A 14,436-nucleotide genomic window follows, 5' to 3' on the forward strand; every position below is an offset into this window, starting at 1 on the left:
GGCACTCAATTTAAAATCTTTTTTTTTTTTTTTTAAGACAGAGTCTCTCTCTGTCAGCCAGGCTGGAGTGCAATGGCATGATCTTGGCTCACTGCAACCTCCACCTCCCGGGTTCAAACGATTCTCCTGCCTCAGCCTCTTCAGCAGCTGGGATTATAGGCATGCACCACCATGCCTGGCTAATTAATTTAAAACTTATGAATTGTTTATTCCCAGAATTTTCCATTTAATATTTTTGGACCACAGTTGACCCCAGGTAACTGAAACCTCAGAAAGTGAAAAGGCAGATCAGGGGGCTACCGTACATTGACTCGGCCTATAAGCTTCATGTTCTATAACATGTACTCAGTGTTCTTTAACATTTTCTAAGCTTAGCTTAGAAAAAGGTATTTTTTTTTAAGTTGCTTCTTACCTGGGAACTATAAAATAAATAAAAATAAGAAAAAAAGTTATTGACCATAAATATATACATCCATAAGTACCCTTCCTTAACAATTAAAAATTAAAAAACATTCGGAAACACACACAGACACACACACACACACACACACACACACACACAAAATTAGTTACTGAAAGAGAACTGTTCCAGTGCAGTGGTTCTATACTGGGCAGGCACTTCAGAATTATTTGTGAACATTTTAAAAATGATTCTGAATCACTGTTCTAGAGCAAGGGTTGGCAAAATCCCAGGGCCAAACACACTGAGCTGCTTGTTTCTGTAAATAAAGCTTTATTGGCACACAGCCACCTCATTTATGTAGCATGGCAGCTTCTGCACTACAAGAACAGAAGTAAATGAAAACCAAGACTGAATGGCCTGCAAAGCTGAAAATATTTAGTATCTGGCCCTTTACATGAAGTTTGCTGATCCCTGTTCTAGAGCAATGAAATGTTACGGAAAATTAAGAATAATTATTTAGTGAGGAAATCTAATATATAATAATGAGTTATGCTGCATTATTTCACATTAAAAACTCAAAACAAGGCTAGGTGCAGCAGCTTACGCCTGTAATCCCAGCACTTTGGGAGGCCGAGGTGGGTGGATTACCTGATGTCAGATTGAGATCAGTCTGGCCAACATGGTGAAACCCCATCTCTGCTAAACACACACACACACACACACACACACACACACACACACACACACCCCCATCTCTACTAAACACACACACACACACACACACACACACACCCATCTCTACTAAACACACACACACACACACGCTGGGTGTGGTGGCGCATGTCTGTAATCCCAGGTACTTGGCAGCCTTAGGCAGGAGAATCGCTTGAACCTGCGGCTCTGAATCTGTGGAGATTGCAGAGCTGAGATCGCACCAGCCTGGACAACAGAGCGAGACCCTGTCTCAAACAAAACAAAACAAAACTTAAAACAAGAATTTTATCTTTTAGGGAGGATTTGGTCTGTTTTAAATACATGTATATTTTGTATACAGTAGCAATCATATGCACTACAACAAAAGAGGAAAAAAAAGGAATAAATGGAAAATCATTTTCTTCAGCTCTAGATTGAGAAATTAAAAACATTCAACAAGAAGAGAAATACTGAAATGATTCTATTAGCTTGACTTCACCTGGCAGTGGGGACAGGCCAAAAGATACGAAAGCCGAATCACCAAAAGTGAATTCACGGATCCTTCTCACTCCCTTTTTAAAATCCTCATGTCAGCCGGGCGCGGTGGCTCAAGCCTGTAATCCCAGCACTTTGGGAGGCCAAGACGGGTGGATCATGAGGTCAGGACATCGAGACCATCCTGGCTAACCCGGTGAAACCCCGTCTCTACTAAAAAATACAAAAAACTAGCCGGGCTAGGTGGGGGGGGCCTGTAGTCCCAGCTACTCGGGAGGCTGAGGCAGGAGAATGGCGTAAACCCGGGAGGTGGAGCTTGCAGTGAGCTGAGATCCGGCCACTGCAGTCTAGCCTGGGCAACAGAGCGAGACTCTGTCTCAACAACAACAACAACAAAATCCTTATGTCTCTCAGAGTCACATTAAACTTAGAATTTAAAATACACAAACAAAAAATAGGAAAACAAAAACCCCAAGATCAAAACACAAAAGCATACAAACCAAAAAATGTAAATCCATTACTACTTTTGCATATAGTTAACTCAGAGAGGATAAGAAAAAGTCCAAACAAGGTAAGGACTACAAGACAAAGGTGGGGAAAATAAAAGAGATGCTGATACACAGAAATGAAATGTGCATTGTGGAATTTTAATTTCCACAAAGGAAGACAGGAAAAAACAAAACAAAACAAAGCACCTTAAAACGAGAATTTTATCTTTTAGGGAGCACGGTTCCCAGTGGGGCACAGTACCTGTGACACGCCTGTTTGGGCTGGCGGCTGCCCCATGCCCACACTCATCGCCCCGCTGGATGGCGGGAACTGGTTCTGTGGCAGAAACTGGCTCTGAGCAGGCGCCTGGGCCATCATGTTGTTGCTGTGTGCACCCATCATGTTTGGAGGCTGAGGCATTCGGGAAGGAGAAATGGCCATCTACAAGACAACAAGCACCACCAGAGCTGTAGATCCAAAGCTGACAGCCAGAGTTTTCAAGGTGAGCCAGAATGATCCAAGGCCTCACAACCCCAGAGGATGCCAAGCACAGGGCTCACATCCTGCCCTTCCTCATGGGAAGAGATCCCCACTTGCTAAGAACTCCCAGGCTCCTGGGCACTTTACACACTTTCTCAGGCAATCTCTCAAATGAGCCAGCTTCAAAATGTCCTCTGAATAGAAATCAATAGCAGACTATAATTTAAAATTTAAGACATGCCCGCCTATGAGTTCTCCAAAGTGTTTAGAAAGCAGCCTCGGAAGAGCGAGCTCTCAGTCAATAGATGCTGACAATTCCCTGCTGGCCACATATCTGAGGCTGCCTTCTCCAGCCCTGGAACTGCCACATTCTCACAAAGTCACACATTCCTATGAATTTGTTATTCCAATAAAATAACTAACAGTCAAATAATTCTGTGTAGTAATGAAGATAATTTTTAAAGGAGAGATGAAAGAAATAAAGCAAAACCCAAATTCAAAGAAAGAACCACAGGATTCTCAAGTGACATGAATTCTGCTGCTTAATGTTCCATGTGAGAGGGAGGGCTATCTGCAGCACAGCTAAAGAGAACACTTACCCCTGGCACTGAGCCCATGCTGTTCATCTGGACAGAGTGGTTCATGGGGGAGGCTGCACGAGGTCCCATGGGTGCTTGTGGCAACTGGACGTTCCCCAAGGACATGGGGTTAAACGAATTCATCCCTGTAAATGTACCCACAATGGTTCATTAGGAAAAGCACCCACAGGAAAACAGAATTACAACTTGCTAAATAAACTCTAAGTAAAATAAGATGGAACACACAGGCAACAGAAGACTGAAAAGCAATCACTCAATTAATCAATGAAGATGATGAAGGAACAGACTTCTCCACATCCAGAGAAAATGGCATCAATGTGGGGGTGGTGAGGGTGGCACGGTGAGGGGTTCGAGGGAAGGACAAGGACATGAAGGCATAAGGTTGGGTAAGACAGGAACAAGTAAGTGAGACATTAAATGAGGCTGAGGTAGAGCTGAGCCAGAGGACAGAATACCGAACAAAGTATCATAGTAACAAAGAGGGTGAGGAGGTGCCCTGAAAGGACAGCACCCCCACAATCTACAGAAGAGATGTTTCCAGAGACCAGGGCAAGCTTCTGTGCACACCCATACCTAATGCCTCTGGAGCAGCTGGCGCCCATAACTGAGGCTTCCCAGCTCTCTGCTGGGTTTACATTCATTGTTAGAATCTGTGCTAAGACTCCAAACATTCTTTTAATTTTGCAAGCACTTTAAGCATTAAGAAGTGCCCAAGGGTCAGCCATCCTCAACCCCAGCCTCCTGTAGTTTACAGGAGCAACGCATCACTGAAAGACACTTCACAGCCAGTAAGTGTCTCCAGACTGTGGTGTCTAGTTCCTTCCAATTTATAACAATACTCTATAAACTCTGAGTCTAAAGAAGCACCAGTTCAAATAAGTCTTAGGACCAACACTAAAATCTGAGAGAATTTCTGGAAGGTGTTGCCTTAGCGGTGCTGTAGTCATGAGAAGGCTCGAAGGATGACTCTCTCACGGAGCATTACCTTCAACGACTACCCAGAAATGGTACCTTCAAATAACTGAGTGCCAGTGCAGACCAGGAAGACTTTCCAGGGAGTCTGTAATGTAACCTTCCCCTCTCCTTGAGAATTTTTTTAAACAAAATGAAAAACAATTACTAAGGAACAGCATTTAAACAAATCTGTATTTACCCAGATGTGCTGGTAGGGAGGATGCTAAGTGCATAACCAGAAAACATCTATTCCAATACTCTGCTGGTAAACAGCATGCTCATCATACCCCACACCAGCAGCATCCTCCTATTTAGGCCCAAGTCCTGGACCAATCCCCAACACAGCATCCAGCCACTTTCCTAAGGCTCAATTTCTCTGACTCCTTGATTTCTTTCTCTTTTTTTATTTTTGAGATGGGGTTTCGCTCTTGTTGCTCTGGCTAGAGTGCAGTGGTGCAATCTCAACTCACTGCAGCCTCTGCCTTCTGGGTTCAAGTGACTGTCCTGCCTCAGCCTTCTGAGTAGCTGGGATTACAGATGTGCACCACCATGATCGGCTAATTTTTGTATTTTTAATAGAGATGGGGTTTCACCATGTTGGCCAGGCTGGTCTCGAACTCCTGACCTCAAGTGATCCTCCTGCTTCGACCTCCCAAAGTGCTGGGATTACAGGTGTGAGCCACTGTGCCTAGCCTGACTCCTTGATTTCTTTCACCCCTCAAATCTAGTCCATCAAAACAAGTCCCTGATAAGTTTTTTTCCATAATATCAGCTTATCATGTCTTTTCCAGGATGCAATATGAATACAACTTTTTTTTTTTTTTTTGAGACGGAGTCTCGCTCTGTTGCCCAGGCTGAAGTGCAGTGGCGCGATCTCGGCTCACTGCAAGCTCCGCCCCCCAGGTTCACGCCATTCTCCTGCCTCAGCCTCCCAAGTAGCTGGGACTACAGGCGCCCGCCACCACACCTGGCTAATTTTTTTTTGTATTTTTAGTACAGACGGGGTTTCACTGTGTTAGCCAGGGTGGTCTCGATCTCCTGACCTCGTGATCTGCCTGTTTCGGCCTCCTAAAGTGCTGGGATTACAGGCGTGAGCCACCGCGCCTGGCCCGAATACAACTTTTAAAATGATCTCTTCTACCTTCCCTCCCAAACTACTCTGCAAACCACAATAAAGCCTCTTTCCTCAGAGTCTTCTGGATAATGTCACCACCTTGTTTCACAATCTGGAAAAATGTCCTCCTGCTTGAGTCTCAATAGTCAAGAGCTACAGGGTTTTCAAATGCTCCCTGCCCCGAAATAAAAATCACTGCTTCAATCAACCAAAAACCATAGGCTCTCTACTTAAGAAACTTTCAAGGTTGTTGAGACAGCTGCTGCCACCCCAACCTGGCACAGGACCTGTGTGTACACACTCTCCAGAAGGTGACATCCAGCCAGCTGGGCTTAACCCCTAGGGCCAGGAGCAGCCCGTGCCGTCCCCATGTCAGACTGTGCAAGTGCTCAGCAGTCTAGGAGTGTCTTGCATGCCTCTCCTTCTCAGCACTGAGAAGCACTCCCTCCCCACATCTAGAGTGCTTCTTTCTCAGACTCTTCCTAAGACTAATGTACCATGCCCCTTCACCATCCATTAAAAAAATAAAAAGCTGGGCTGGACGCAGTGGCTCACAACTGCAATCCCAGCACTTTGGGAGGCTGAGGCAGGCAGATCACAAGGTCAGGAGATCGAGACCATCCTGGCTAACACAGTGAAACCCCGTCTCTACTAAAAATACAAAAAATTAGCTGGACGTTGTAGTGGGCACCTATAGTTATAGCTACTTGGGAGGCTGAGGCTGAGGCAGGAGAATAGCGTGAACCCAGGAGGCAGAGCATGCAGTGAGCCGAGATTGCACCACTGCACTCCAGCCTGGGCAACAGAGTGAGACTCCGTCTCAAAATAAATAAGTAAAATAAAATAAAATAAAATTTAAAAAAAGCTAAGGCTGGGTGCAGGGGCTCTCATGCCTGTAATCCCAGCACTTTGGGAGGCTGAGGCAGGTGGATCACAAGGTCAGGAGATCAAGACCATCCTGTCTAACACAGTGAAACCCCATCTCTATTAAAAATACAAAAAATTAGCCGGGCATGGTGGCCGGTGCCTGTAGTCCCAGCTGCTGGGGAGGCTAAGGCAGGAGAATGGTGTGAACCCAGGAGGCAGGGCTTGCAGTGATCCAAGATCACGTCACTGCACTCCAGCCTAGGCCACAGAGCGAGACTCCACCTCAAAAAAATAAAAATAAAAATAAAATAAAATAAATAGCTAAAAACTGCTTCTTATCTCTTGAAAGATCTTTCCTATAATCTCCAAATTTCATACTATAAACAGATCCATACTACCTGTAGAACAATTCTGCTCATCAGCAAAAAGGAATGGAAAGAAGAAAGGACTAGAAAGAAATACACAGGGGGAGAGAAAAAAAAAACAGTGAAAGTTATGGCTGTTGAATGTTAAACTAAAATATGATTCACAGCAAATAGTTCAATACCTTGAGAAACTTGCATGCGATTCACTGGCAGGGACAGAGGTCCATCTATGGTGGCAAAACAAAAACAAAAACAAAACCACCCTAGTTATTTAATATAATCCTTGATTCAGGAATAGGAAATTTCTTATTAGGACTTCAAACTTAAAAGGGAAAACAGCCAATAGGTCCAAAGGCACGTGTGTTCCAATGCCAGCGGACCCTGTAAAGGGCCTTCCCAAGAGAGAAACTCAGTGTCCCAACACGGCCTGAGGCAGGTGGTCAGGGCCACTGCCACATCAACAGTTTCCGCAGTGCATGCATCAGAGATTCTAATTCTCTGTTCTTAGAAATACACCCCATACACGAAGGAAAACCAAGGAAACAGGCTAAGGGATGGCAGAAGGAAATAAAATGCTTACTTGGAGGTCTCACAGGTTGTGCCTGTGGAATCACAGGGGGCTGAGTCCCCGGGGCTGGTAAGGCTGGCTGGTTCCCCAAGATGCCTTGTTTATGTAAACGCGACCTCCGTTTTTCTTCTAGTTCTTTTTGTATCTTGTAGATTTTCTCTGCTAATAAGTGATAATATTCATCCTAAAAAGCAACAATATTCAATATGAAACAGTTAAAACTGTAAAAAGCAACTGAATGATCTGTGTTGTAGGTTCTAACTAATGAACTTCTTCATTGAGTACACTGGCAAAAGTAAGTATGCAAATAAATACTTGATGCACCCGGAGCTTTATAGGACATATCAAATAATAGGTACTAAATACACGGCCCACTTCATTCCAATGAACTTTTGAATATTCACTGATGCTAGCAATATTACACCCACCACCTACTGTGAAAAATATATCCCATGGACATAATGTAAATTTATATATTCCATGTACCAATGTAACTAACCAAGAGAGTTCTGCAGGAAATTTGTGTCTTATCTGGGAAGTCTCTTTGGCCAGTGGCCTCAAGGTGAGGAGTTTCTCCCAACTACACAGATTCCACAATTTCTAGATAACAAAGCAGACAAATGCAGTGCTGTCTACTACAGATGCTGTAGAGGCCAGAGCACGATAAGCAGCAACCTACCCTGCTGTTGGCAGACTCGTACATGTCCCCTTCCACTTTCTTAGCATAGGCTACCAGGTTTTCCATGCGGCGATCCTTTAGAGCTGCGGGATCAGGTGTTGGGAAGATGGCTTGGACGCTGAAAGGATAACACATCTATCAAACTACTTTTTTTTTTTTTTTTTTTTTTTTTTTGAGACGGAGTCTTGCTCTGTCGCCCAAGCTGGAGTGCAGTGGCGCGATCCTGGCTCACTGCAAGCTCCGCCTCCTGGGTTCACGCCATTCTCCTGCCCCAGCCTCCCGAGTAGCTGGGACTACAGGCGCCTGCCACGTCGCCCGGCTCATTTTTTGTATTTTTAGTAGAGACGGGGTTTCACCGTGGTCTCGATCTCCTGACCTTGTGATCCGCCCGCCTCGGCCTCCCAAAGTGCTGGGATTACAGGCGTGAGCCACCGCGCCCGGCTATCAAACTACTTTTTTTTCCTTTCTTCTTTTTTTAAAGACATGGGGTTTTGGCCAGGCACGCTGGCTCATGCTTGTAATCCCAGCCCTTTGGGAGGCTGAGGGAGGAGAATCACCTGAGGTCAGGAGTTTGAGATCAGCCTGGCTAACATGGTGAAATCTTGTCTCTACTAAAAATACAAAAATTAGCTGGGCCTGGTGGTGGGTGCCTGTAATCTCAGCTATTCGGGAGGCTGAGGCAAGAGAATTGCTTGAACCCGGGAGGCAGATGTTGCAGTAAGCTGAGTGCCATTGCACTCCAGCCTGGGCAATAGATAAGAGCGAGACTCCGTCTCAAAAAACAAACAAACAAACAAACAAACAAACACGGGGTCTCGCTCTGTCGCCCAACCTGGAGTACAGTGGCATGATCATAGCTCACTGCAACCTTGAACTCCTGGGCTCAAGTGATCTTCCCACCTCAGCCTCTCAATTAAGAAGGGAGGTACAGGTGCACACTACCATGCCTGGTTAATTTTTAAATTTTCTGTACAGATGGAGTTTTGTTATGTTGCCCCAGCTGGCCTGAACTCCTGGGCTCAAGCAATCCTCCCGCCTCAGCCTCCCAAAGCACTGGGATTACAGGTGGGGGCTGCTGCACCTGGCCTGAAGCTACTCCCAATGCTGTCAAATGAGCACTACAAAATCAGGATCATGTATCTCTGGTGGCAATACGCTGTGGAGAGAAATGCCAAGCCTCTCTTGCCCAGCATATCAATATATGAATGAAGTAACTCCCTGGAGACAATCCTGACTTATCAACTTATCTACACATCAAACACATCAATATTTTGCTATTAACAAGTATGTGCTGGGTCATTTCCAGAATAACACGATTTTTAAATCCCTGATTTTTAAACTACTTACTAGTAAAAAAATTTGATCAAAATAAGGAATGGAAAAAACTCAGGGAATATAAGTCTAGTTCATTTAAAATAACTAGCTCAACAAAGTTAGGCTTCGTGTGGTGGCTCATGCCACCCAGCACTTTGGGAGGCCGAGGCAAGAGGATTACTTGAGGCCAGGAGTTTGAGACCAGCCTGGACAACATGGCAAGACTCTGTCTCTAAGAAAGAAAGAAAGAAAAAAAAAAAAAAGGCCGGGCGCAGTGGCTCATAATCCCAGCACTTTGGGAGGCTAAGGTGGGCAGATCACTTGAGGTCAGGAGTTTGAGCCCAGCCTGGCCAACATGGTGAAACCCTGTCTCTACTAAAAATACAAAAACTAGCTAGGGGTGGTAGCACCCACTTGTAATCCCAGCTATTCGGGAGGCTGAGGCAGGAGAATCGCTTGAACCTGGGAGGCAGAGGTTGCAGTGAGCTAAGATTGCGCCCTGCACTCCAGTCTAGGGTACAGAGCGAGACTCCGTCTTCAAAAAAACCAAAAAGTTAACTTAACTTTGTTATGTTAACTAACTGTAAGGTGATAATGACATGCCATCTATAAACTCATCCAATTCTGAGGAGTCTCCACAACTAGAATCTGGAACTACAAAATAAGGTGAGGTTCTTGAGCTAACCCCAGCCGCCTCATGCAGCATTAAGGCCAGGCTGCACTGAGGGTCTTTGCCTCCGTGACAGGGGCTGTAAGTCAGTGCCCCTCGGCAGTATAGAGCCACCAATGCTCTCTTTGTCACCCCCGCTCACCGAGGACATGAAGTGCGGGAATCTCTGGCCTGCCTAGGGCTGCCAGAGTTCTACCAGCAGTGAGAGTGGCTCCCTAAATAAGCACGTGACTTGTATAGGATCCTAGGGTACTGTCATCCGGTAGTCAATGGGCAACACAGGAACAAAATCAAACATCTATGAAACTGTAAAACTGTTACGTACAGTTTATGCACTAGATGGCTCCGCAGGTCCTGAGTGACATGTTCGTGCCAGCCTTTCCTTACACCAGTGCTGGAAGGAGGAGCTGCTGTTGGTATAGTGCTGAGGGTTCCAATGTTACCAGAGTTGGAGCCATCGTTCATCAGTGGGCTATGGAGGAAATAAGGACACTTCATCCATCTACTGAAGCGACTCAAACATACTTTGTCTAATAAGGTTCTTCTACCACCACATGTGACTTCTAAAAGTTTAAGTCAGGAGAGCCAAGTAATGTATATAAATAAAACTTAAACTATGTTTAATCTATTATCTGCTCTACACTTACAATTAAAGAAAAAAAGGAAAACAGCATTCACCCCTCACCACCCCATTTAAACTATTTTCTCTGCCACACATTTAGAAAGAATCAGTTTTGTGTGGTTCTCAGTCCACGTTCTTGCTGGACTGTCACTCAGAACTGAAAAAGGGTCTTACTTTGTGGCCCCCAAGGAAGTCGGAAGAGCTGATTCTGAAATCAAGTTTGGGGGCTGCTGATCTGTTGTTATTCCTCCTGCTGGAATGTTCATTGGATTATTTCCTTTAAAGACAGAAAGAAATCAATCAACTCTTAAATTTTAATATATACTTCAAAGTTTTGATGACAGATAACCAACATGTCATCACATAAACAATTGGTGATTATTTAAATAAGTGATTCTGGTCAGTTATAATAAGCACTGAGGCAGGAACCGAGTGTCATATTTTCAATAATGGTAATCAACGTGCACAAATAATCAGTAGACACCTCCCCACTCTACTTTGTAACCAAAGTAAGGTGTGTTTATGGAGATTAGCTGGTATCTAAGTGAAAAAGTTATAAATGATCCATATGCAGCCTCTGACTTTCATTCTGCTTCATTAGTATCACTCCTGAGTGACTCAGCTGCACTGACATATACCTCTGTGTCTCCACCCCCAATATCAGAAAATAAAATCATAGAAATTAAGCTCAGGAAAAAAATACAGAGGTCAATTTGTCTACAATCTTCATATTAAAGTAAAGGAAGGCCGAGATTAATAAAGGTTAAGTTTGTCCTAAATTATACCATCAACAGGAGAGGAGTTAGATTAAGACTTGGGTCTCAGGACTCTAACCCAGTCTCCTGGCCACTATTAGTTAGACATTCACTGGGGCAGTTGTTTTCCAAAAAGCAACAAATAAGATGACTTTAGCTGGGCATATTTTAAGGAATAATTGTTAACCGTAAAATACTTTATTAGGAATAGAACAAAACTAGCACAGCCAGCCAGCCAGTCTGGACTTCACAGACATCACTGCTTAGCTTAAGCCTAGATGTAAAGGGACTGTGTCCACTTAAAGAAAAATATTAAGGAAACCATATGCAGAAATGGCAAAAATCATGGGTATGTGTGAGCAAATGACCAAAGGTGGGCAAATAATGGGCTGGGGTGACAAAAGAAATGCTGACATGTCCAGCAGCCTGGGAAAAGAGTTTCCAGGGCTCCTGTCATTAACCTGCCGAAGTCCAGGCTGGTCACTTCCAACTGTGGGGTAGACCCTAACCAAGATGTGTGAGGAAGTGGCAAACGCAAGTTCTCCATCAAATAAATGACAACAGTCAGCACGAGGGGTCCAGTCAGCATCCTGACTTGTGAGATCTGCATTCTGAGCCACATGGCACATTCTTTATGAAAACTGTCCAGAGAGAAGTGGCACAGCAAGCAACAAAAACATTGCTTCATTTGCAAATGCTGCTCTTTTTATAAGCATATAACATTTTCCTTGCATTAGACACTTCAGCTTTTTACTGGGAGATTTTTATTTCAACCACTGTAGTAAAAAACACAAAACAAACTGAAAACTGCCTTGGGTTCCATCACTCCATTCCCTTTGCTATATTTGGACAAGTAAGAATGAAGTTGAGAGTTTCTTCACCTACCGAGGGGGTTGAGAGTCCTCATCTGCTGGTGGGTTTGAGGCTGTGCTGGTTGCTGGCCAGGAACCTGAGGCTGCAGCTGCGTCTGGGGCTGGTTCATGTAGGGGAGTCCGAGAGCAGCATAGGCTCGCTGCATGGAGCTGGGGTCTATGGGATTTGGGTTACTTAAAGAAGTGGCATTCTGTTGCCCTGTGCCAACAGAACCAATTGTGTTTTGAATTCCACTAGCTGGAGACCCCAGGATGGCTATAACGACAAACAGACAGACAAACGAGAAAGGTAAGTAAAAGGGAGAAGCCCACAAATGATTTAAAAAACTACTGAGAAGCAAATACATTTCATCAAAATACTACACATGAATATCATAAAGCAGTAAAACAAGGCTAGGGAGAAAGGAACTGTGCTGAAGGACTCATGTATTCTGCCTAGCAGTAAGTGAGGAACAAAAAGTGAAAGAAAAGTGAAGTTTCTATCTTAGCAGGCAACAGATCATAAAATTTCACAGATAACACCTGAAAAAAATTAGTATGTTTTAAAACCTAGAGACTCCTCAAGAGGTCAGTTCCAGGGAGTGGCAAATGTATGACAAGGGAAACGTCTGATTCTCTGGTGGGCAGCAGACACCTTGAGATGAACAGAGGAGCACCCTCCTGCTGTTAACCCCAACCCTGTCCTTCACTGCTCACCTGCACAGGTACAGAGGGCTTAAGAGAAGGAGCAGAGATGATACCTCGTTGGTCAGTTTCGATTAATAAATCTATGATGTGCTCTTCTAAATCACATAATTGCAAGTCCTTGAAACTTACACAAGCAATGACAGCATGAACACATCCTTCTGACGGGATTCCTATGCATCAGAGCACCATGCTGAGCTCTCTGGTTATATGAAGCTGTTTAAGAAATACTGAACTTGACTGATTGACTGATTTGTTTGAAATTAAGGTTGGAGTGAGGCTTCGCAATTCCGCATGGGTCTTGTTATCCGGGGCCACCTCAGCACCTCTGATATTCAGGAGGTGGCTCTGCCTCACATGGCCAACATCAGATTCTGCTACGCAGGCCCACTGCTGGCTGGCAGGGAAGCTGCCCCATTCAGCTAGCTAACCCCAGGAGACTAAAGGAAAAACTGGTGTCAACATAAGAAGCTCCATCCCAAAGGGCTTCCAAGGTAATGGAGAGACTACTCCAAACTTGCATCAACTTGCATCAACTTGGGCATTTCAAAGTCAATTCATCTACCCACCTACCTACCCACCTGTTTGCCTGCCCACTCATCCGTCCCAACAACCCAAATGTTGTGTGAAAATTTATCATATGGCAGAAGTTCTACATCATACTATTTATTCTTATTTTTGAGTTCCTTTCTAACTTCCACAAATTTTAGAGTCATGTTAAAAATAGCATCCTACAGTGTTGTTACTATAACACATCATTTTTTGATACATAAAACACGATCACAAAGCCTTTCTTTCAAATTCCAACCACTATGTGTAACAGTAATATTCTCACATTCAACCATCAGTGCACCTATAGTAACCCCAATACTTACCCAGAGCGACCTAATTAAACTAAAATATGTGAAAAGAAAATTCCTGGTAATTATACATTCCATACTATTAACTTTTCTAATAAGGATACTCAGATCAACTCATTAACACTCATCAGACACAATTACACACACCAAGCACTCATTATCATAAATGAAAAGCAACTCCCAAGGTGCACTTTATGACAAGTGTGTAGCTGAAGTAAGTCATGCACAATACCTTTAAAAGTATTCTAATACTTACTACTCCCCAAAACTTTAAACATGTGTCCACCATACTTCTGAAACTGACATCTTACATTTTTAAGAAGCACTATGGTATAGAAATCAAAGTTACCAGTGATAGGATAGTTTATTTTTCTACAACCTTGCGATGTAAGAACAGGGCTACACTGTATTTCACACACATGGTGATGCACTGTGGAGAGGAACTTAAAAGAAACAAAGTATGTAGCCTTCCATTTCCCAGTGAATGTTTTATTGACTTCTTCCTACAATATTTCCCTTTTATCGACACCTCCCCAAGTGCCATCTACTTAACTAAAATGCACCACCTTACGGTGAATGCTACTCCTAAGCCCACAGCCACTTACAGGGCAGCCAATGCCTCATACTCACACAGGCCTCCCATGCAAGCTGCTGACATGGTCACTGCATTTTGTGTTAAAATCATTCATTTTCTAAAAGTAAACATTATTATATTTTTATTTTAAAAGAAAATATACCTATGAGAAGCACTTGCAACACACCATTTCTAAAATTCAGAAGCAAAGGAAATTAATTACAAACAAATAGAGAAGGTCTCTGCCATTTAAGCACGGCTGAATTTGAAGTCCAAATAATGCTATTAGATGAAATGACACAAATACTGAAGGGTAAGGGTGCTCAGGCATTCACTGTGGGGTGATGGCTGACTGAAAGGGGAGTCATTATGTACAAGC

The 14,436-nt window shown here is 43.8% G+C and overlaps 1 protein-coding gene across 1 annotated transcript in view; it reads right to left on the reverse strand.

The window, feature by feature from the left end:
• Window positions 1-14,436, reverse strand: part of CREBB (CREB binding protein) — a 158,632-nt gene that overhangs the window by 50,504 nt on the left and 93,692 nt on the right. Inside the window, 8 exon segments of the mRNA XM_011717621.2 lie at window positions 2,342-2,521; window positions 3,160-3,284; window positions 6,642-6,686; window positions 7,040-7,211; window positions 7,707-7,824; window positions 10,016-10,162; window positions 10,487-10,589; window positions 11,953-12,195. Of these exon segments, the coding sequence (XP_011715923.2) occupies window positions 2,342-2,521; window positions 3,160-3,284; window positions 6,642-6,686; window positions 7,040-7,211; window positions 7,707-7,824; window positions 10,016-10,162; window positions 10,487-10,589; window positions 11,953-12,195 (1,133 nt within the window).

The sequence above is a fragment of the Macaca nemestrina genome, chromosome 18 (genome assembly GCF_043159975.1).
Source record: "Macaca nemestrina isolate mMacNem1 chromosome 18, mMacNem.hap1, whole genome shotgun sequence".
Lineage (NCBI taxonomy): Eukaryota > Metazoa > Chordata > Mammalia > Primates > Cercopithecidae > Macaca > Macaca nemestrina.